Genomic DNA, 23638 nt, shown 5'->3' on the forward strand with positions numbered 1-23638 from the left:
CTTACAAAATACAAGTGAGGGGAAAAAAAAAGTAAAGGATCACAAAAAAAGTTAATAGATTGATTTCAGCAGAGTTTGTGTGCATGCTCCATCTTCAGTTACCAGCTATTTGTGTTACAGGCTAAAAAAATAGTGTCTCAATGTATGTATTTTATATGCACTTAGTGTTGAGTTATGATTTTATTTCACTTACTCTTTGCGCTCTTTTCACTCTTTGTGCTCTTGCAAAGCAGGTTGAGAAGGAAAGAGAAAATTCTTTTCATGTACACAACTGTATGTCTGATATTTTATCTATGCTTTATAGCATTTAAAAATGGCTGCTGTACTGTAATGATATTTGTCTCTAACTGTATTGAAAACTTTATACATCATACCAAACTGTTCTGAAAGAAAAAATTAATTTCTGCTTGTCTACCCTATTAACCTGGTTCTTTTTCAAGGACAATAGTGGGCTAAAATGCAGTATTTTTAGAAGCGCAGTGCACTGCATGGGGGCTCTCTGGTCCTTTATTACCTGCTTGTATCAGGATGAGGCAGCACAAGGACTAGTTGGGCAACAGCTTCTCCTTGGTGTGCCGTATTTGGCTGCACTGGGTTTTAACAGTGGGTTAAAATGCATTAGACTTATCAAAGCTGGAAGATTTAGTAACTTCAAAGCATTTCATCTGTAAGGTGACAAAATTAGATGATGAAGTCAGTAGGTGGTAGATGCTGGACTTTCGCAAAAATAATTTAACAAGAATCAAGTTAAATTCCTAACCAGTTTAATTGCATCCCTGGAGGGGTTTAAAAGGCGTTTAGACGAGGTTCTTAGGGACACGGTTTAGTGCTAGAGTTAGGTTAGGTTATGGTTGGACTTCATGATCCTGAGGGTCTCTTCCAAATGAAATGATTCTATGTTCATGAAGTACCTTCCTACATATGACCCGTAGTCAGAGAAAGCTTTCTCATTTTTAATCCTGTGCCTGTACAGAAGCTTCAGTTAGGCAGATGTGTTGGGCAGAGATACATTTGGGGGTTTTTGTAATCTGATGTATGGAAGAGTGAAGTATTTCTGTATGCTGAGCACTGGTGCCTTTGCCAGCACCACAGAATGTGTCATCTCACTGAACTGGGTTTCCAGAAAGCCTGAGGAATAAAGAAAGAGGTGAAGAGCGTGAAACTTGGTGTTCAGGTAGTGTGAGATTTCTGGGGCCGGTGGTCACAGTATCTATCAAATACTCTTCACATTTCTTCATTTCAGTGGAGCAAAGTATTAATGAACAGGCTAGCAGTAATTGATTAGAGAACCCGTTATATCCAAGTTTGCTTGGTGAAGAGTAAAGAATATACTCTGTAAAGAATTCATGTAGATTAACTAACATTCAGTACTCAGCTTTCAATAATTAAAATTCATTCAGCTTTGTACAAATGATTTTGAATTCAGTACCAGTTTCAGTACGAATTTCCCCATGAATTTTTAACAGAAATATTTTGAGAGGTTACATCAAAATAGTTACAAGGTTCATTTTGCAAGCAAAAAGCCAGTAAAGTTGTATAGAATTTACTGTAGCATGTAGCGACAATGCCAAAGAAAGGTTTGGGAGTTAGCGCACGGTTGGGTCCGATGGAGTGGGAGCAGGTTTGGGAAGGCAGCTCTGGTGCTTGTGGGGGGAGTTCTTAAACCGTCCTCCTTAAACCCCCAGGATGACACTCAGCTGAACTAGTTCCTTCTGTGTCGGCACGTTGGTTGATTTTGTTTATGGGCTTGTTTAGTGTTTCTGGCATTGGACTTGTGTTCGAGCACTGCTGAGTGACTTGGTCTAAACTGAAGATGTTTGTGCTTCTGGGCTTGGTCAAGATGGTCCTTCAGGAAAGAGATCTCTGTGAAGGTTCAGGCGTGCATCTGAATGAGGTTGAGTCTGTTTGAGCAGCCTCCTCTCCACAAGCTTGGTAGATGGTAGAACACAGAGAACTCCTGCAGGTGGAGGAGCCTGCAGAGTCTCAGCGGGACTTCAGCTCGTCCCCTTAGCTCTGCACACCAAGCCTTGGTCTGTTGTACTGTCCCCTTCATGGACACGCTAGAGAAGCAGTCAGTGAAGCATGCCAAAAGACACTAAACTGGAGGCTGAGGGAAAGAATAGCCAATATGCAGTAAAAATGCTGTCTCTACCTAGATATGAAGCTGTCTTTCGGATACTCGAAGCCTGCATTTGAATTCTCCCTGTTCTCTAAATTTCATGGTAATTGCTGCTTAGATTGTACTAGCATGCAAGTTTAGTACTCCCCTATGCACAAATACTTTGTTTCCAAAAAAAGCTCCTAAATGACTGTTTGTATTTTAGAAAATAAGTATCTAATGTTGTTCTTGCTGCTGTACTTAAGGGGTTTTTTTGTAATTGGTAGCTATGTTAGAAGTAAAACAATGCTAATTTAGAAATAGATATGTCCTACACAAAATTAGTTTCATACTGATGTTTAGACATCATAAAATCTGATGGACTTGCCTATTTTTACTCTAAATAGTTTTGCTTTCAAAAATAGCAATAATCATTGCAAAAATGATTTAATATTCAAAGTTTGATAATTCATATGTAGAGTGAGAAAATACTGACTTAGGGGTGTACGTGTTTGCATGTGTCAGATGATTTCAGTTCTCATCACATGCAAAGGCTCAAGACTCTCTGGAAAACTGGAAAGTGAAACAGCAGTAAAAATCGTAGGTCTATTTATGTTCAGGTTTTTTTCCAACTGCCTTACATGTAGAAGCAAAGTGCTCTGGAATTGTGACTCCTCGTTCTGTTTGCCAGAGCCCCTGGGAGCAGCAAGTGCTTTGCTGCTGCAGTGGCACTCGGGGCTGGGGACACTCGTGTGTCACTGACACCCTCACAGGGAATCCCAGGGATTAACACCAAATTCAAGTCATTAACCAGTGGGTCCTGGGGGACAGCAGGGTGACCATGAGCCAGCACTGTGCCCTTGTGGCCAGGAAGGGCAATGGGACCTGGGGGGGATCAGAAGGGGGTGGTCAGTAGGTCAGAGAGGTTCTCCTTCCCCTCTGCTCTGCCCTGGTGAGACCGCATCTGGAATATTGTGTCCAGTTCTGGGCCCCTCAGCTCCAGCAGGACAGGGAACTGCTGGAGAGAGTCCAGCGCAGCCACGGAGATGCTGAAGGGAGTGGAGCATCTCCCGGGTGAGGAAAGGCTGAGGAGCTGGGGCTCTGGAGCTGGAGAAGAGGAGACTGAGGGGTGACTCATTCATGGGGATCAATATGGAAAGGGGGAGTGTCAGGAGGATGGAGCCAGGCTCTTCTGGGTGACAACCAGTGATAGGACAAGGGGCAATGGGTGCAAACTGGAACACAGGAGGTTCCACTTAAATATGAGAAGAAACTTCTTCTCAGTGAGGGTGACGGAACACTGGCCCAGGCTGCCCAGGGAGGGTGTGGAGTCTCCTCTGCAGACATTCCAACCCGCCTGGACGCCTTCCTGTGTAACCTCATCTGGGTGTTCCTGCTCCGGCGGGGGATTGGGCTGGATGAGCTCTCGAGGTCCCTTCCAGTCCCTGACATTCTGTGATGCTGTTTGGTTGTCAGGTGTGAAGTGCTGCCGAGTGTTGCTTACCTGGGCTACTGAAATTTATCTGCTGGGCGTTTTGTACAATTTTGTCTGCTTTGGTTAAAAAAATAGAAAATCCAAACTAGCCACGTGGTTCTTTTTTGTGATATTTTTTTTTTCTTTCTGCAGCTCTACTGAGAAGTCATTTCCTTGGAGATCCTCAGGTATTATCTTCTATGTGTACATTTTGCTTTAAGCCCAAAAAACTTTCTTTTTCTTGGCATTCGTGGCTTGTTTTGAAGTGAACTGAACATTAGCAGCAATGCTACGTATCTTTCTAAAGTATAACATTAATATCCCCTTTCACACCCATGAAGAGACTTGAGTGTTCCTCTGTTATTATCAAAGGTTGTTTTGGCTTAGGGGTAGTTACAGGTATTTTTCTTGCACCTTTATGTGCCTTTGAATTTTTGCGTGAGATTGACCATAACAGAAGTCGTGTATTGGTCTCCTTTGCAGTTAATTCAAAAATGCTTTTGAGTATTCCGCTTGGCAGGTTAGGACCATGAGAAAATACTATATATTTTAAGCTTGAAAACTGATTTTACAGATATTCTTAATTGGGAAAATCTCCAATGAGTGAAAGTTTTTGAGAGTGCTTTTTCTACTTTTGTATCTTAGGATAGCTTGAACTTTCTTTCCAAAACAAGAAATGTTTGTCTCGTAGTACTTGTGCATCTACTCTTGAGTATATTAGGTAGAGTGGGTAGGACTGAATATTAAAAGTAATTTGAAGTGTCTGTTGAAATGATCCGATCTGTCCTTCACATATCAGAGCATTTAACTAGTCAGGTTTTTGCTTCGGTTAAAATACAGATCGTTGAGGTGTCCCCGTTGCGAAGAGCCGCTGTCGGGGTGCCGAGCCGCGTGTGCACAAAGGGGCGCCGAGGCCACGCGGCAGGAGCAGGACCTGACCCCGCCAGCTGCGGCTGGCCCGGGACCCTGGCTCTGGCTCCATCCTGCGCTCTTGACGCAGCGTTGTGTTAAACAAAACCCGTGTCATGTAATCAAAATGCAATCAGAATTGTAGGTAACATGTTAAAAGTTTTATTAACCAAGTTCCTAGCTTTATACAAGGATGCATGCACTTTAAAGAGCTGTCTGGTTTCTGCTGTACAGAGAATAACACATCATAGTTATTTGCTTGTTCACTCAAGCGTGTTTATAATTATGATTAATCGTGACTATTTTAGGCAAATAAGTCTATCTCTACTTTCCCTTCCCCTTCCTGTTTTTTTGTTTTATTTAGAGATTAAGCTGTTAAACTTCTGTATAATTATATTTACATGGTTTCAGTTGCCATCGTGGCATCACCTCAGCTGAGGTGAGACACATTGGCTCTTTTTCCTTTCTTTTGAATCTAACGTTCTCAACAGCCTTACATGTCTTGGCATTTAAATTTTGCTGGTCACAGTGATGTTTTTCAGGTATTCCTTTAGCAACATTTTTAAACAAGTCAAATTTGTTCTCCTAAAGTAACTGAGAAATTAGTTCTACTTATTCTTTCAATGTGAAAATTATTTTATGGGTTTCGCTTGTTTTTAAATCGTATTATTTCCTCTGGTTCTATAATGTTCCTGTGACCATTCACGACTGGTAACGATTCCTTCGGGCAGACCTTGCTCATTGTTTCCTGCTGTATCTCAGCCAGTTGCATTCCATTGCTTCAGTTCTCCTCAGGTTTTCCTGTAACTATTGCTTCTTTTTCTCCTTGACTTCCTATTAGTTTCTTTCTTTCTGCTCGTATTTTTATTTTATCCTATAATTCTTTCCTCCCATTTATGTGTTTCTTTTCTTTTAGAAATCTCCTGGGCGCATCTATGCTAAGAAGCCATTTAACATATGGCAAAAAAATCTCATTTCTACTTAAATACTCTGAGTTAATATAAATCTAGATGTATATTTCTCACATCTCTATGTATCTAAAGTAAAGCTTTTCTGGAGTAATTGCTCAGAAGTGAGCGCATTTGAAAAAAATCCCATTTTTTGCTTAGAGTTTTCTGTCATAGTTTCATTTATTATTTACATTTATGTTGTGATTGTAGCGTGGTGGTAGGTTTTACTTACAGATTCACTCTTAAGCTTTATTTTAAAGAAGTGTCACTAGATGATGCTTTACCAACTGTGATCTGAAAAATACTGAAGTTCAAGATGAATGCAAACACTCCCTTAAATCACCTTTTTTCCTATTGCAGATAGTACATATCAAAAAACATCAGCAGATGACATGATGTGACCGTGGCTGAAATTGCTTTATGCATCAGTAGAATTATACAGAATTTTTAACAGAAATATAAAATGATGTTGTTTTGCAGATCCTTATAAATAGAATATTAGATCAGCCATTTATAAACAGGCTATTATTTTATTCAGGGTACTCTCCTCATGGTTTCTAGTAGCAGAAAAGATAGAAAGGCAACAGTTCCCGGCATTGTGCATTCTTGCCTTTGTTAGAGAACCTAAACAATCAGCGTTTCAGCCCTGTGACAGCCCCGGCTGGTGGCAGATGTGGCGCAGCGAGGTTGTGGTGCAGATCGCTGTCCCGGGAACATCTGCACGCACCGCACAACCCGACCTTGTTCTGCCTGTGCTGCTCCCAAAACTGAGCATTTGTCGGTTTGATATTGATTTAGTATCATGTCATATCAAGTAACTAAAATAACAGGGCTTTATATTATTTAAACAACAAATATTGAAGATTAAAATCTTGAAGTTAAGTATGATTAGAGTAATTTAAGTGTCCCAGTCCCCACAAGCCTTTTCTGCTGAAGAACATCTAGTACCCACTGGTGTCTGTTATGATCTCTTATCGAGCTGGTGTAATAGCAGCTCTAAAGTTTAGTTTATTTTGGTGTTGTTCTCTGTATCATTTCTTGGGGTACTGATGATTTAATTAATGGAAGTGTTATAACACTTCTTATTAAATCTTAAGTAAAATTTGATCAAAATACTCCTACTATAGTAAATTAATTAGTGTCAAATTTTACTAGATACTTTTGACCTAAGAATATGCTACTAATAAACAACTGTGCTGATGGCCTGTAATTTCTATGATTTATCAATTGATTTATTTTTTTTAATCTAGTATTTGCATGGTGTTCGAACATTCATCATAATAGCAACTAATGAGTAACGTATTTAGTATGAATGTTTCATTATGGCTAATTGTACAAATAGTGAGACACCAGTATTTTGCATACATAGTATTTCCATACAGCTTGGTAGGTACAATACTCTGGTTTGATTTCTCTTTTGAAGGATACTGGAATAACAACTGTTATAAAAAATTGCCCATAGCTTATCAGTTAGGTTTGTTGTGTTTTGTTGGTTTTCTGGGGGATTTTTTTCCATGAGTGCCACTAGATTTTATATTTCAGTGTCCTTTGTCAGCTGGAGAGAGTTTTCGTTAGCTGTTGCACAGAATTTCTTTCAGTCCTTTTTTCTGTTTTCCTCCTGCGTCCCTGCACCCCATTTTGCAGCCTCCTGGCAGGTTTGCCTCTGTCTGCAACGTGCCGTTAGTGCATTTGCAAAGAGCGCTTTGCAGCCTTCGCTGCCCGCAGACCACAACTCCTGACATGAAGCGGTGGCACAAGTTTTTACTGGGTCGTTGCTTCTTAGGATGTTTCTTCTGGTTTCCATTGTAGGCTCATCCATATATTTCTTCAGCAAAAATGTACGTAGCTGGTGTTACCTTTAACATAAGCCATGTATCCTGCTGCATCTCTGATGCCTGTTCTTCATCCATAGGTGTAACATGTTGGCAACGGAATGCTCAATAATTCTGTAAAAATAATTCCGATTCCAGTTTCTTGTTGTTGGTGTCCTCATCTTTGTCCTTTATTTCCAGTCCATGCTTAACTTTTTCCTTTCTGTGAGGCACGTGCGATGTCTCCTTTGCTTTCTCTTGTGTACGCTGACACTGTCCTTGGCTGCCGGTAAAGTTCAGCTGATATTCTGAGCACTAAGTTAGCTCAAGAGTGGGTAAAAGATAAACATTTGGATAGTAGTATATGAAGTAAAGGATGTATAAAATGTGCGGTAACTTGTGTTGATGGTGCACAAGCAGGGATGAGGTTCAGCTCAGCCTTTGCTTTGTGGAGCTCTTGAGACACTGGGACCTTAGGGGAGTGCCAGTGACCTTCTGTGCGCTGCAGCGCAGCTGCACAAGGGTTTTATTCTGCAAAACATACTTACTAAGTAATTAATTACATTTTTCACTAAAGTAGGTTGGAATGTACATTTGAAAAATTAGAATTGTAGAACTACATCAAAATGACAGGAAACAACATTCTCAGACATTCGTATTAACATTGTTAGTTTGGCAGATGATACCTGCCTACCAGGAGACTCTGTCGATGTTGGAAGCCAGCTCTTCGTTAGCGTGCAGGAGAAAATTATTGAGTTTGAAGGAAACGTACATATGAAACGTGGGATTTATCTAATTAATTTATTCTTTCAGATCCTCCGACCAGCAGTGTAAACAAGCCCCGAGTGTCAGACAGTGTTCACACCAATGCCTATGACGTTAGGACAGAACCCGAACAGGGGAACCTCTACTCACCAGAACAGACGTCTCTCCATGAAAGTGAGGGTCTGTTGTGTGCATTTTAAATATTAGAATATATTTCTGTGTTGACCACATAAGAATGTAATATGATTATGAATGCAACAAATAACAAATTTATATAATATTTTTGTGAAGTTGTTAGAAGCTTTTTATTCTTACGCTGGCTTCATATCTACAGGGTCTGTAGGTAACTCAAGAAGTTCAACACAAATGAATTCTTACTCTGACAGTGGTTACCAGGAAGTAAGCAGTTTCCATAACAGCCAAAACTTGAGCAATTCAGAAAGCAGACAGCAGCATTCCCTCATTGGACCTGCTAATAACCACTTGGTGCGGAGCTCGCGAGCTGAAGGGCAGGCGTCAGTCCAGGTACGCTCCAAACAGGACACTTTGTCTGTGCAGCATCTGTAACACAGTTTTAAAGACAATAGTTGTGTAGTTGGACCTGCCTTTGTGTAGGCTGGAATTCATGTTATTAAATTACACCTTTATTTAACAGCTTCACTGGTTAAAAAGCAGCAGTGGCTTGCAGCAGACATCGACTTGTTTGCTGAAAGCTGCGCGCGTGTGATCTGGTTCATTCACTGCACCTGACGTTAAGTAAAACTCTGAGGAGTCCTGACTGCAGAGTGTGCTGCTAATATGATATCGAAAAAGTATCATTCACTTAAAATTGGGTTGTGATATTGGGGAAAACCTCCTAGAATTTAGCTTGCATGTAAAAATTTTGCTTAAATGAAGACTGTATTTGTGTTCCCTGTACTTTCTGCTGTTTCTGGGTTTTTTCTCCTCCTTTTTCATTATTCAGAATGATAGTAAGACAGTAATTGACAAAACTTTATTAGCTTATACTAGAACTGTCCACATTACTGTTCATGATTTTCTGAAGTGGTAGAATAATGAAGAAAGCAAGCATAGGTGCATATTAAAATAGAAAGCCAAAGAAGAATAAGGAATGGAAGGGTTTTTAATGTTAAATTGACATTTGTATATTAAGAAATACTAGTAAGAAGTTATTTTATAGGAAAACTTGAAGAAATTATATTTAGGGTAAAAGCTACTCTTCAGCTGCTTTTATATGTCGTTAAATTGTGTGCATTTCTTGTTGACTTCTCTGTCTTACGGGAGAAAGGTATCCACTCCTTGGCCCGAATGAAAACACTAATAAATGTTTGTGTTTCAAACAGCCTTCAGTGAATATCACCACCACCCGAGTCATGAGGCGCGTCAGCTCCGTCCCGTCCCGGGCACAGTCCCCGTCGTACGTGGTCAGCACCGGTGTGTCCCCGTCGCGGGGGTCGCTGCGGACGTCCCTGGGCAGCGGGTTCGGGTCCCCGTCCGTGGCCGAGCCCCGGCCCCTGGGCTCTCACGCCTACTCCTCCACCACGCTGCCGGCGCCGCGGGCAGCGTCCCCGTACGCGGCGCAGAGACCGGCGTCCCCCACGGCCGTGCGGCGCGTCGGCTCTGTCACCTCCCGGCCCGCCAACCCCAACGGCGGCACCGCCCTGTACCAAACGCCCCTCCGGGTCGGGTCTCCCCTGGCCCTCGCTGACGTGCAAAACAGAGTCGCTTCTCCCACCCAAACGCAGCTGGGATCGTCCTCCCCAAAGCGTTCCGGCATGACCGCGGTTCCGCAGCATTTGGGAGCGACGCTGCAGAGGACAATTCATGATATTGAACAGTACGGACAGCAGTATGACATCTATGAGAGAATGGTCCCTCCGCGGCCAGACAGCCTCACAGGTTAGTAAAAAGGCAAAGACACAGCTCAAAACTTGCTAAAAACCAGTAACCAGAGTACTTTTGTGGATGAAACGTAGCACTAGGACGTACCAGTTGCAACCACTGGTGTCGAACACTATGGCCAGTCATACCGTAAGTTTGCAGTGAACACTGTCTTTAATTACTAGATTGCTAGGTATGCATTAAATTGAATCGTGTATTTTAAGTAGCTAAGTGAAATTCTGAGTGTTCCAATTCTGAAATTTTTTTAAGAGTAGGGGTAGGGAAGAAACTGATGAACGCAGAAGAGCTTTTCCTTCAGGTGAGGCACCCTGCTGCTTGCAAAAGCTCTGTGCCCTCAGCTAAAGAGCATCACAGAAGATGGCAAAACTCCAGTAGGAAATGGTCAAGAACTCTCAGAATTAACTACGTTCTAACTGGTTTTCCACTAGTATGTTATACATATTATATTATTATTCTCTGTAGACTTTGGAAGTATAACTTAGTAGAGGAACTAGGATGCTTTAAATGAAAGCTTTAAAAACAGATGAGAGAGTTGGAGGACGGCAGCTAGTTAGTACAGCAGCAACACCAGGAAGCGAAGCAAATACAAAGCATGCATTAGATAGTCAATGGGAGCGCTGGTGCTAGATGTCAAAATATGTTCCAGGGCTGGAAAAGAAGACGTACAGGATTAAGACTGCACCACCAGCCTCCTAATCGGGATGGCAACAGTGAACTTAATAGGAAGTTGTTTGCTAATTCAGTTAGCAAAATAGTAAGGGGAAAGATATTGCACATCAGTGCTGGTTACGGAAATAAAATAACACTCTGGAATGCACGGAAGGAAATTCTAGGCAACATGAATGATGTTTTCATGGTGCAGATAGAGGGGGGAACATTCTCCAGGAGAAGCAAGTCTGAACATGTGCAGTGCTGTTCAAAACGCTGCTGTTGGCGGCTGCTCTGCACTTCTGCCAGTAGCATACTTGGGTTTTGCACTGCGACAGTGGTAGCAGGAGGTTCGCTGCTGAGGAATGCAAGCAAATGAGACAGAGAAGGTAAAAGGAACTGCAGAGGGACAGCTGAAAGGCAAGGTGAAAAAAGAGATTCTGGTACAGCTGCAGCATAGCAGTATATATACACACATCTTGGGCTATTTAAACCTTTATAAAGACTTTTCTCCACATGCTGAAATCTCTGCTGCCACTATCAGGATGACTTTTGCTCTTACTGCTGCATATTGTTTCGTTTTCAGGGTTATGACCCCACTTTGTGCTGTGCCCTATTTCACAACTGGATTTTTGTTGAGTTCACAACTTACCTTGTCATTGCTAAATCTGTGAACTGCACATGCTGACTTAGGTTTTACTCTGCATGTTTTAGACTTTCAACTGTAGATGCTACCAAAACAATTGAGTTGGAAAACTTAAAGCTGTCAGTGTATAGACAAACTTTTCAGCAAAGAAATGTGGCTTTGTCAATGAATCTTTCAGTATGGATCATTTGAGAATGGAAAGAAGTTTAGTGAATAAGTCTTTATAACTGTAGATGTAACCAACACCTTTTCTTGGCTGAAAGAAGAAAGACTCAAGCATGACAGCTTTATTATTTTTAATTGACATGGACCACGTACATCTTTCCCTGTTGTTGGTTGTAGGCCTGAGGAGTTCATACGCCAGCCAGCACAGCCAGCTGGGACAGGAGCTGCGGTCGGCGGTGTCCCCGGACCTGCACATCACTCCCATCTACGAGGGCAGGCCGTACTACAGCCCGGTGTACCGCAGCCCGACCCACGGCGCCGTGGAGCTGCTGCAGGGCTCGCAGGCTGCCCTGTACCGCACAGGCTCCGGTGGGTGCAGCGCGGAGCTCCGCGGGGACGCAGCCCCGCTCACGCTCGCTTTGCGCACTGGGCTTGTCTGCAACCTACAGCCTCTAGGAGAACACATACGAGATACGCGATGCCAGTTTAAAAGGGAAAACCAGATGTTATAAATTAATGAAGGCAGAAACTAGGTTTGAAGGACTTAAAATAATCACCAGGAATTAAAAAGCTTTTGTGACATTTGCAAGAAATACTTGGGGCTATATATAGGTGTCAGCTTAGAGTCAGAATATTTTCTGTTTGATATCATGCGCTCGGGTACATCCAAGCAAAGAGTATTTCATTACACAAACAATGTATTGGTTCTTCTTGCATTCTCTGTGCATCATTCTCTTCTGAATTGAGTTCGTTTGTGGTTTTTTTGTTCATCAATGCAGTAAAATGATAGCTTGCACACTTAAATTACCTACCACATCTTTCACAGTAGAAATTCTGGTTTCGTCCAACTTTTCAGCAAAGGATGGTGTTAAATTACTATATCTGAAGATGGTATATTGAAATTGAAATATTTCGTAGAGTTGCTGCTCATATATTATGAAGTGCATAGGCATTAGATTAGTATTTGAATGGATTTTCTGTAAAGAGAAAGGTAATATGTGTTGCAGTGCAGTTTGTTCTTTAAGATTGATTAATAATTTTATAGTGGAGTGGTTTCCAAAAACTCTCAAAATATTAGAGTGATTTAACTAAGTTACTCTCTAGAAATATTTATAGAGAAATGTCCAATTCATACGTAATATTTTCACTCATTTGAAAATTGCTTTTTAATGTTCTTTAACTGAAGTACTAAATGTATAGAATGTTGAAGGAGGCGGCAGTTTCTGCAGTTCTCCTACAGCCTGGAGTTTGGTCAGAATGTGCCAATGAGGACATACAGCTAGAAACTGGAATCCTCTGTTTACTTCTCTACATAAGAGCACTTCCTTGGAAGAACAAGAGCTACCAGAGCAGCCCTGTTAAGTCAGCAAGATACACATTCCTGGTTTTGAAACTACCAGCTTAATCCTTGAAATCATGCTTTTGTTAGCTTTTCGTACATGTAGTTTGGAAAAGGGAAATAAGTAAACAAATATTTATTTAGTTTATATATTTTTTACTTTTTAGTACAGTTGGCAAGTTGACGTTATGTTAGTAATTGAATTTTACTGCAAACCTGGAAAACATTTTGCATCCTTATTTCTGCTTAATGGCACAAGGTGCATTTCTTTCTTTACATCCCTGTTGAGGCAAGCTGAGCCATAAACCTGGTTCCACCAGCCTGTAGTTCTGGAACTGAGCTCTCTAGCTGCTCCCATTGCTCCCTACATCTGGCGATAGCTTTCCATGTTGAGCACGGTACACGGTTTTAAGGCTGATTTTTTTTTTTTTTTTTTGCTTGCACTTGTAACCACGCATTGGCTCTTCTCTTCAGCAGGCATTTGTTACCTAGTTTGTTTTAATGCTGCTTTTATCCTAGGAGTTGGAAATCTGCAAAGGTCATTGAGTCAGCGTAGCACCCTCACACACCAAAGAAACACGTACGCACTGAGCACGGCAGCTCCGTACGCGGAGCCGTTCCGGGTGCAGTACCGCCTGCCGCCCGCCGACGAGCCCACCACGCGCTCCCCCTCCATCGACAGCATCCAGAAGGACCCCAGGCAAGTCCCCTTGTGCTTGCAAGAATCATACCTATTTGCCGTAATGAGATTTTTTTATACGTTCCTTGAATATATACGGCACTTTGTTGCACATGTTCTAGTTTTACATCGTTTAAACAATCATTGCTAATTTAGATATTAAGATCTATACCTTTATAGCCAAAGTAACAAATGCAGTCCACTTGTTACAGTAAGAAAGAGTAACTTTTATGCTTTTAGTTGTTATTACATTTTTCTTTCATGTTTCTTTTCACGTAGAAGTTATTACAAGAAATACTTATAAATTTGATGAGAATTGACTAGATTATTCCAAATAATTTTGAGTAACTCTACAGAGCATCCTATGATATTGTAGTAAATTTTCTCTATATGGGAATGGGAATCAGGGTTTGGAAATTAGAAAAGTACATACCTCATTTATTCGAATTAATTTTTTGTGAGCAGCCTGTTTAAATTTCAGAACAACGTAAGTTTAGAAATGATATATAAAGGTACCATTTTGAAAGCGAATACACATTCATATTTTTAAAATAGTTACTAGTTTGGTGTTGTAAACATATGTACACAGTGTGGGCATGTGAGAAGTGTAGTATTATAGTACGAATTCGTTAGAGACACTGTTCATTAAAGCCTTGTATTTTCAAATGGGATTGTCGACGCCCAGTCCATGCAAGGCTGGGAGGGATTTCTGGTGCTGTTTATGTTCCGTGTGTGATTGCTGGAAACTCCGGTCCGTCTCAGCTTGGCTGGGTCACTGAGGCAGCCTCTGGTCACGGCCACACATGACATGTTTGCTGGTTTAGAAGCACCGAGAGCCCCTGGGGCTGGGGCTCCAGCGGTGCCCCAGAGTCTTCCCCACGCACGCATCAGGGCACTGGATAAACGTGGGACAAGGAGTGATGGCTGCGCTCAGCCTGGGCTCTCACCGAAACTTTCTGGGTTCCCACCTTACAGAGCCTCATAGCGCGATTCGCTTATTTTCTAGTTTGGCCCTATCTTTCAGTCTTGAAAATAAAAGCACCATTTTTAATAGATTTGGTTGTTCCGTTCTTTTGTGGAAATCAATGTATTTCTTTTTTTATTAGATATCGAGAGACTGAATTAATTTCGTTTCACTGAATGGTACATTTGTCTAAGTGATGTTAATAGGATAATCTTACCCCTAAGTCATGCTTGCTGGCTGCGTGCTGCTGGCCTGTGCTGGCACGGCTACAGGAAAAACTACTTGGAAGAGGCATGCGTCACATTCATAACAGGGAACTTTAGAGAAATTCTGACTCAGTTTCCATTGCTGTTGCACCTTCTTAGCTTGTAATTTCCCAGGGGGATGTCTTCAGCTCACCTTTACCCTGTTTCGGTTTCTGATGTGCAGACCGTGCTGCTGCAGAGCTCAGGCCGGGCTGTCACAGCAGCCTCGGACAGGGCTCCTTGAAACACCACTCCAGAGTAAGAGAGAGGGAGTGCTGGCGCTGGTTTTGTTGGAAAGGCAGGTTGCCCTAAGTTCGTACTATCACAAGTGTGGAGAAATAAACCTCCGAGTTGCAGAGCAGTTCCAAGCAGGCACGGAGCCGAAAGGCTGGCAGGAGCCTTGGAACAGCTCCCCAAAGACTCCTGCTGGAATGTCCGGTGGGGGGGCTTTCGGTTGCAGCTTTTGGTTTTGTTTTTAATTTACTTGTATTCGAGAATGGGAAAACTTAGATAATACTTTTTTTTTTTTTTTCCCCCCAAATCCTCCTTTACAGAAGAAAGATAACCCAACAAATGTTAATGGCTATGTTTCTAAATCTGTGAACTGGGCATGGATATGTTTTATGAATTTTCCAAGATTTGTCTGCGCAAAATCGTTTTGTTTAATGAAGGAGATTTGATTTTAATGATTTTAAGTTTACAATCCCTGAGTAACTCAAATGGCGCGAACATTCTGCATCTGATCATGATGATGGAACTTCAGGCTGTGCAGCTTTTTTTGAAGTATAATTGATGTCAGACTAGGAAGAATGTTGAGCACTGAGAAAAAGATGTTATGTGGAAGAGATGCACCTGAGCAGCATAGTTAAGTGGGTGTCTGTTGCATTATATGTTTAAGTTTTGGAAGATTTATGTAGGTTGCAGTGTTTGAGTTGGTATAGTTTTAGTGTTATATATATTTGTGTAACCAACAACCAAGCCAACTGAAGACCATAGGATACCAAGCGTCCTTTTCCAGTTGGAAGACTGGAAGGTGGTGCGACTCCTAGTTATTCTGATATGCCTGTTTTTCCTCCTAGCCCTGATACTCCAGAACAAAACCAGAGTTGTTGAAAAACACTCAAGATGCTCTAGTAATTCTACTTAGTAAATAAACATACATTTATAACTAATGCCTGCTCTTGCCTGTGTTCACCTAACGAAGGGAGTTTGCTTGGCGAGACCCAGAGCTGCCTGAGGTGATCCACATGCTGCAGCACCAGTTCCCATCGGTGCAGGCCAACGCGGCTGCCTACCTCCAGCACCTCTGCTTCGGGGACAACAAAGTCAAAACAGAGGTACGGCACGGAGCGCCTTGCTGCTCCTGGGGAAACTGCCAAAGGAAAATTAGACTTCCTGCCTTTTTTTATTTTCATTATAACGCAGTATTTTTGGACCCTGTCCCTCAGGCATGTCAACCGCACCACTCAGCATGGTGTCATCCACACACCTGCCGAGGATGCATTAGATGAAGACATCAAACAGTACTGGTTCCAGTACGGCCCCCTGAGGGACGCCGCTTGTCGCTGGTGTCCATCCAGACACGGAGCCATTGACCACTACCCTCTGGATGGGACCATCCAGCCAGTTCCTTGTCCACCCACCAAATCCATGTCTCCAATTTAGAGAGAAGGATGTTGTGGAGGAAGCAGAGAAGTACTACATGGAAATGAGATCTCAAAACATAATATTAAAATTTTGTTTAAATGTATAGCAAAGAATAAATGCAACTAACCTGCTTAAAGCAGACAATATAAGGATTTTTTGGTTTAGGAAATTTCTGCAGAGTAGATCTTTCAGATATACCCATAGGACAGGATATATGCTAATTTGAACTGATTGTGTCTGTGTGTGCGTTTGTGACTTCTTATTTCTAATATTCCCTAAAAAGATATTCTATGGTATAGGAAATTACTTAAAAACTGCATTATGGGGAAGCAAAACTTTAGCAGGAGCAGTTCTCTGCACACAGCCAATGACTGAAAACGTCCATCAGCCTCTTCAACAAGGATGCGAGTGGTGCACAGGAATTTTCAGTACGGTGTAACAATCAACTTATTAAGATTTACCAACATTTCTTCTTGAAGTAGAATGGAATGTGCTGGGTTTATTTTAAAAAAAAAAAAAAAGCCTTTTAAAGCTGTAGAGTGAAATGGGTGAAATCAATGGGTGCTGATGATCCCGACATTCTTTTTCTAGGTGTGTAGGCTCGGAGGAATCAAGCACCTGGTTGATCTCTTGGATCACCGAGTCCTGGAAGTGCAGAAGAATGCTTGTGGCGCACTGCGAAACCTTGTGTATGGGAAGTCCACTGATGAAAACAAAATAGCAATGAAGAATGTTGGTGGGATACCTGCCCTTTTACGATTGTTGAGAAAATCTGTTGATGCCGAAATTAAAGAGCTTGTAACAGGTAAGTTTTGAATAGAAACAAGCAGAGAATTATATTACAGATAATTTTTCTCAAGTGGACAAGATGGGAATAACTGGAAAGTGACTGGGATTGAGTATATCAGCTGGATTGCTATTTGAGCATTGGTATTCTCTGTGAATACGAAACCACTTATTTCGATAGCTGGTAGTTAAAGTGTTAGCAGAGAAGTATAGATTCAGCAGGAGAAGTGAATCTTGAGGTAGTTGCGCTAAAGCTCCACTTAGGGTAAATTTTCCCTGGTATGATTCTCCTCAATACACAGCTTGGTCTTGGGTAGATATTTCTTTATTGACTCCTATCATTTGGTTTATTACAGGCTTTTTCTTATCATCCGCTGACAAGAGTTTTGAATAAGATCTTGCAGAATTTATAAGATGGACCCAGACTGTGTAAATGTATGTTAAATTACAGACAGAAAATTGCAAGTATGCAAATGATAGAAGCACCTCGGTGCACAGCCTGCTGGCAGAGTCGTGGCGAGTGACAGTGCATACACTCCTCGTCGCTTGAGTAAGGGGGAGCAGATTCAGCTTATAACCCACCAACCTGCTTGGTGCAGACAGAAAGTGCAGAAATAAAAAGTGGTTTGCAGTTCTAACACGTGAAGGAACTCCATTCCGTCAGAACAAAGTAGATTTGTTGGGTGCTACATACATCTGCTATCTCTTTTTCATAATTTTTTGCATAGGTAAATTATCTTTCTCCTGTTTAGTGATGTCTTTTGGGTTGTTAATGCTGCTTTGTATTTGTTTGCCAAGTCTTTTCTGACTGTTCTACAATGAAATCTTCAGGGGTTCTCTGGAACTTGTCTTCCTGCGATGCAGTGAAGATGACAATCATTCGAGACGCTCTGTCGACGCTGACGAACACTGTGATAGTGCCCCATTCCGGATGGAACAGCTCTTCCTTTGATGATGATCACAAAATGAAGTTTCAGACTTCCCTAGTTCTGCGCAATACCACAGGATGCCTGAGGTAATTTGCTCCTCTGGAAGATTCCCTTGCACAGAGTAATCATGTTATCCAGCAGGTCCTTCTTATACTGTAATTTTTAAGACAAAAGGGTTGTTACGTAATTGTATCATTTAGGCAGCTTTCGCATCTGAGGTTTTTGTTCCATATTAGAAAAATATGAAAACTACCAAGTTAGTCACTAAGAGATGGTAACTATAATGGCTAGTGGTTACATTTTCGGTTGTGTTTTTTTATAAATTACAATAATAACACTTTTCCCCTATTAATTACTGCAATTTTTTGTATTATGTGTAGGGCGTATGAATATTATTTAGGGAAAAAAAGGTGTGTTTAGTGATTCTTTATTGTTAGATACATATTTATGTGTGCATACATATCCATAAAGAAGTGTACTACTGTTCTCTTTGTGGATTTCTCAAACAGCAGTAAGAAAGAAAAAAGCGTTCAGAATAATAAAAGGCAGGACTGAAATATCTGAAGAGAATTTCAGGGCCAGGGGTAGTATATGAGGCATTTCTGTTCATATGAGGTATTTCTGTGTCCAGCGTGTCCAGGCACAGCGTGAGCTGCAGCCTTGGCCCCGTGCTGGCCTGGGGCAGATGTCTGTCTGCACTCTCCGCATCCTCTGCCAGCCCCTTCCTTCCCCACACCCTCCTTCGAACAGTTCTACTTTGGTCGGAGTAGCACTATTACAGAAGTTCATGAGGCTGCACCACAGATCGCTGAGTGGATCTGATTTCCAAAAGGGTATTTCTAGCACAGACCAGCTCAGCGACCTATTCTGCAGTGCATGCAGACGTAGAGTTGGACTTGCACAACAGAGAGGGCTCGGGCTGGGAGAGGGTTCTGCTTGTGCCTGGTGCTGTCAGGGACTCAATGCTGCCTTGAAACTGTGGTTTGGAATCATGTTTATCTTTTATAAGAGTGGGGGTGAGTTCCTGCACAAAATGATATGTTTGCTTTTAACTTCTCCACTATCAATCAGCTGTATAAAAAACTGCTGCAGACTGTCTAATAAGACGATTGTGGATACATGTTGTTCCTTGTCATTCCAACCCTGCAGGAATCTGAGCTCGGCGGGCGAGGAGGCGCGGAAGCAGATGAGGGCTTGCGAAGGGCTGGTCGATTCGCTGCTCTACGTGATCCACACGTGTGTGAACACCTCAGACTATGACAGCAAGGTGTGCGCACGCTTCCTCTAAATGGTTAATAGTGCTAAATCGTGTGTCTGATAGGATTGTAGGGGTTTGTGTAGCATCATTTAGCGCTGTGACGTTCTTAGCTTAACCGATCTTCTCTCCCACTCCTGGTTTACTGATGCACAATCAAATTCTGTTGCATAATACAACTTGTTCTGTGCTTTTCATTTTCATCAGTGTGAAGTATTCATTCTTTAATAAAATAATAATAAACTCTTGTGCTTTTCATTTTCAGGGTACTAAAAATCCCACTATAGTACAGATTGCTGTTATATTTTCATATTTGAGGATATCAGGAGAGAGATTGCAGTTTTCATAGAGAAACAGACAAAGCAAGGCCCAGAATTAGAATGTGCTACTTGTGCTCCAAATGCCTTTCACCTCTACTTCATTTGTTTGCCTTGCTTTATCGCTATGCAAGAAAGTACCTAATTACCCAACATCCTTGTGGTTTGGTTCCAGACAGTGGAAAACTGTGTGTGTACCTTGAGAAACCTTTCCTACCGTTTGGAACTGGAGGTACCTCAGGCACGTCTGCTGGGGATCAATGAACTGGATGACTTGTTAGGAAAAGAATCACCCAGCAAAGATTCAGAGCCAAGTTGCTGGGGGAAAAAAAAGAAGAAGAAAAAAAAAACTTCACAGGAGGATCAGGTTTGCCATTTCCTTTGTATCACAATGAGCCATCTCTAGTTTAGCTAGCGATTTGGGTACATAGCTTGGAGAACTACCACATGTTGATTGAAACTATGGAGGTTTGATGCAGTTCCACGTTCCTTTCGCAGTGGGACGGAGTTGGGCCCATCCCCGGGTTCTCCAAGTCGCCCAAGGGGGTGGAGATGCTGTGGCACCCGTCGGTGGTGAAGCCGTACCTGACGCTGCTGGCCGAGAGCTCCAACCCGGCCACGCTGGAGGGCTCGGCCGGCTCGCTCCAGAACCTGTCTGCGGGCAACTGGAAGGTCGGTCAACTCCTACTCTTCCTCCTACCATCATATTTTAGCTGGGTTTTTTAATAAGATACTGGAATGTGTTTGGAAGGAACACGTAATTTTCAGTATGCATCTGAATGTTTCTCTCTAGTGCGTATTATTAGTGCTTATGCGCTACAGTAATGTCATTTGCACAGTGAAAAGCAACATTGCTTTGTAAGAGGCATGAGTGAAAACAACAAAGAGCCAAGCCTTTCTAATAACAGAAAAGATACTCATTTAACATGTCAACTCTTCGCTGGGAAACAGCTCCTAATGTACTTACAAATTCCAATGTAGTAAGAGGTTATTTCAGTCGGAATGTTGTGGTAGAATTGTGAGTGACTGGAGTTTGTCACAGTTCGCAGCATACATCCGAGCTGCTGTAAGAAAAGAGAAGGGGCTCCCGATCCTGGTGGAGCTACTGAGGATGGACAACGACAGGGTCGTTTCGTCTGTGGCCACTGCCCTCAGGAACATGGCGCTGGACGTGCGGAACAAGGAGCTGATCGGTACGTACAGAACCATGGAGAATGCACCGTCGCCAGCGTGTCAGACCTCCAGCTGCACAAACACTGGGATGTGATTTACCAGTACAAACAGCAAACTCCATCTCACTGTATCATGTCAGTTGGGGCACAGAAATTCATCTTTTTATCAGCAGTAGCTTTTCAGAGTAGCACTGACATTTTCATTTGCCTTAGCCAGCTGCACAGCAATCTCTTTCCAAAGGATAAGTCACTTCCGCTAAACGGCACTGGGCAGGAAACTGTCAGTGCAAAACACGATGGAAAACACAACTCTGCTTCCTTGGAGCTAAGCAGTGACCTTCTCTGAGCGTTCCAAGGGCCCTTCATGTTCTACAAGGACAGGAAGCTCTGCTGCCGCTGCATCAGTAAATACTTCATTTAATAGTATTGGATAAGGAGAGAGGGAAGAAATCCTCAGAAACCTCTGAAAACTCAGAGGTAGAGCAGTATATATGCGTGTCTGCTGAATTAAGTAATCAACAAGAGCTCTTGCTAGAAAAACTTACTGTTTTCCTTTTGTCGGTTTTAATATTTAAAAGTTAAAGCATTCATCTGTGCCTTTCTCATCTAGCATTTAAAAAAACCCAAACAACATTTTTCCTGCCGTGATCAGGAATCTCAGTCTATTATGGCAGGTGTTGAACATGCCTCACCCTCAACTCAGACTGCTGTGGCCCAAAGGAACCCTGCTGACATGTGTTGAGATCTAAAAAAGTTTCCTTTTTGTTACAGAAGCATTTTCTGTGTTGTAGACTAGTGGGACAAGTATACAACAACTATTTATACAGATAAGAGTATCACTGTTCTTAAAAATATAAATGCAGGTGAACGGAATTTTATTATGTGTTTCTGAAGCTTATCCGTCCTGGATGTTCAGAACATGTTTTCTGGCAGTGTAGGTATTACCTCCGTAAGAAATGAGTAAAATGAGATTTCTGTTCTATGGCAGCAGCCACACAAAGGTCATATGCAGGTGCTATTGTCTTTTCAGGATTTTTTTTTCCATTCCTGGTAGAACTTCTCGATTCAGGAATGCACCTCCACCTGCTCCCTCTCTCAGTCAAAGCCTTAGCTAGGAAAGAACTGTTGGCTAATCTTGGTATCGAATATTTGGAGACATGAAATGAGTCCTAAGTGATCCCATGCTGCTCACCTGTTTTATGCAACTTCACTGCCATTGGCAGGAGCAGGAATGATGGGTTTACCTGGCTGGAACTCTGCAGAAAACTCTAGCAAATAACAGCCTGAACTGGTACATGCAGACATGTGGATGAGCTTGCTGAGAGCTGGCGGGGACAGGGAGCTGCTGGAACAGCCTTGGTGACAGTTCTGCAGTGGCTTTGACAAGTTGTTCCTTTTGTTCGCACAATTCTTTCTTGGATTTTTTTTTTTTTCCCCTGAGGTACATTGTGCAAATACATAACTAATGGCTTTGTGTAAAGCTTATTCATTGTTTGCTGTTATGTACAAATACATGTTTTCAATAAAATCAATTAATCGTTTAATTAACAGCACAGCCTAAACAGGATAAAAGAAGTTCCCTTAGCTGTAGTTAGTTTCCTTTGTCTGCAGTGTGATTATTCCTGTGCATCAGTCAGGAGCTGAAATCTGAGAGAGCTGCGATCTGATCTCTTATGGGTAACAAGTAAAGTGAACAGAATGTCTGAAAGAAAAGAACTCCAGGTTACTGTAAGGATTTCTTTAACCCTACCCTAAACAAAGCCTCGGAATGTGCAGCACTCCTCAATCAGAATCAACAGCGTGACGTTTTTCCTTGAATGATTCTGCTTCCTCCAAATAATTCCTGTTTACAAATGTTCCTGTTTTAGTGCAAAAATGCAACTTGCATATTTTTAAGGTAAAAGGAAAAAAAAAATCAAAAGTCTCTCTTGACTCTCTGTAAAATGTCAATTCTTGGAAGGTTTCCATGGTTTTGATCCTGTGTTTCTTTTTATTGCTTTCAGATGCAGTTTTTTGATGAGTCCTTTAATTTCAAATCTTAAGTACCAAAATGTATTTTTTCACTTGGTTCTGTCGGTGGGTTTTTCTAGGTAAATACGCCATGCGAGATCTGGTTAATCGACTTCCAGGAGGCAACGGCCCGAGTGTGTTGTCGGATGAGACGGTGGCCGCGATCTGCTGCGCTTTGCACGAGGTGACCAGCAAGAACATGGAGAACGCCAAAGCGCTGGCGGACACCGGCGGCATCGAGAAGCTGGTGAACATCACCAAGGGCCGAGGTGACAGGCAAGTGGCAGCTCCTGCTCAGTGCTGAGTGCAGTGACCCTGCGTGGCTGCGCAGAAATGATTTTCCTGCTGAACCAGGTTCCGCAGCAGCCTCTGGGTCAGGCTGTTGGCACCGCTGTATCCACGCTGCGGTGACACCACGTGCAGTGTCAAGACCCCTGACTTGCTTCACGGCATCAAGGTTTAGGCTGTTTTGTAGCTTAGGAACATGGTTCTTTTTAAGTGGAATTAAGTGGCTTTCTATAATGTAATATTCTTTACTTAGGTCGTCACTGAAAGTTGTCAAAGCAGCTGCCCAGGTACTGAACACATTATGGCAATACCGAGATCTCCGTAGCATTTATAAAAAGGTAAGTTACCAAATTAGTCTACACTGGAAAACAGTTCTACAAAAACTCCCGATTTAATGAAAAGTGATTTCTTTTGATGTTTTTTTCTTTCTGCCACTCCGCAGGATGGATGGAATCAAAGTCATTTTATTACACCAGTATCAACACTAGAGCGAGAGAGATTCAAATCACATCCTTCCTTATCAACAACAAATCAACAGATGTCACCTGTCATACAGTCAGGTCAGTCAGGAAATGTGGAGATTTACTGAAGTGGCACTCAGATAGCCCTCAGCTGACTGCTAATTCTTTCCAAACCGCG

The 23638-nt window shown here is 42.1% G+C and overlaps 1 protein-coding gene across 1 annotated transcript in view; it reads left to right on the forward strand.

The window, feature by feature from the left end:
- PKP4 (plakophilin 4) overlaps positions 1-23638 on the forward strand; it is a 74859-nt gene that overhangs the window by 48032 nt on the left and 3189 nt on the right. The window contains exons 4-19 of the mRNA XM_065637415.1: positions 3726-3760; positions 8056-8181; positions 8342-8532; positions 9351-9906; positions 11546-11737; positions 13227-13411; positions 15804-15932; positions 16834-17047; positions 17860-18043; positions 19107-19224; positions 19705-19896; positions 20028-20201; positions 20572-20722; positions 22792-22987; positions 23253-23337; positions 23442-23559. Coding sequence (XP_065493487.1) covers positions 3726-3760; positions 8056-8181; positions 8342-8532; positions 9351-9906; positions 11546-11737; positions 13227-13411; positions 15804-15932; positions 16834-17047; positions 17860-18043; positions 19107-19224; positions 19705-19896; positions 20028-20201; positions 20572-20722; positions 22792-22987; positions 23253-23337; positions 23442-23559 — 2846 coding nt within the window. The remainder of the gene's footprint in view (positions 1-3725; positions 3761-8055; positions 8182-8341; positions 8533-9350; positions 9907-11545; positions 11738-13226; positions 13412-15803; positions 15933-16833; positions 17048-17859; positions 18044-19106; positions 19225-19704; positions 19897-20027; positions 20202-20571; positions 20723-22791; positions 22988-23252; positions 23338-23441; positions 23560-23638) is intronic.

This window comes from Caloenas nicobarica, chromosome 6 (assembly GCF_036013445.1).
Source record: "Caloenas nicobarica isolate bCalNic1 chromosome 6, bCalNic1.hap1, whole genome shotgun sequence".
NCBI lineage: Eukaryota > Metazoa > Chordata > Aves > Columbiformes > Columbidae > Caloenas > Caloenas nicobarica.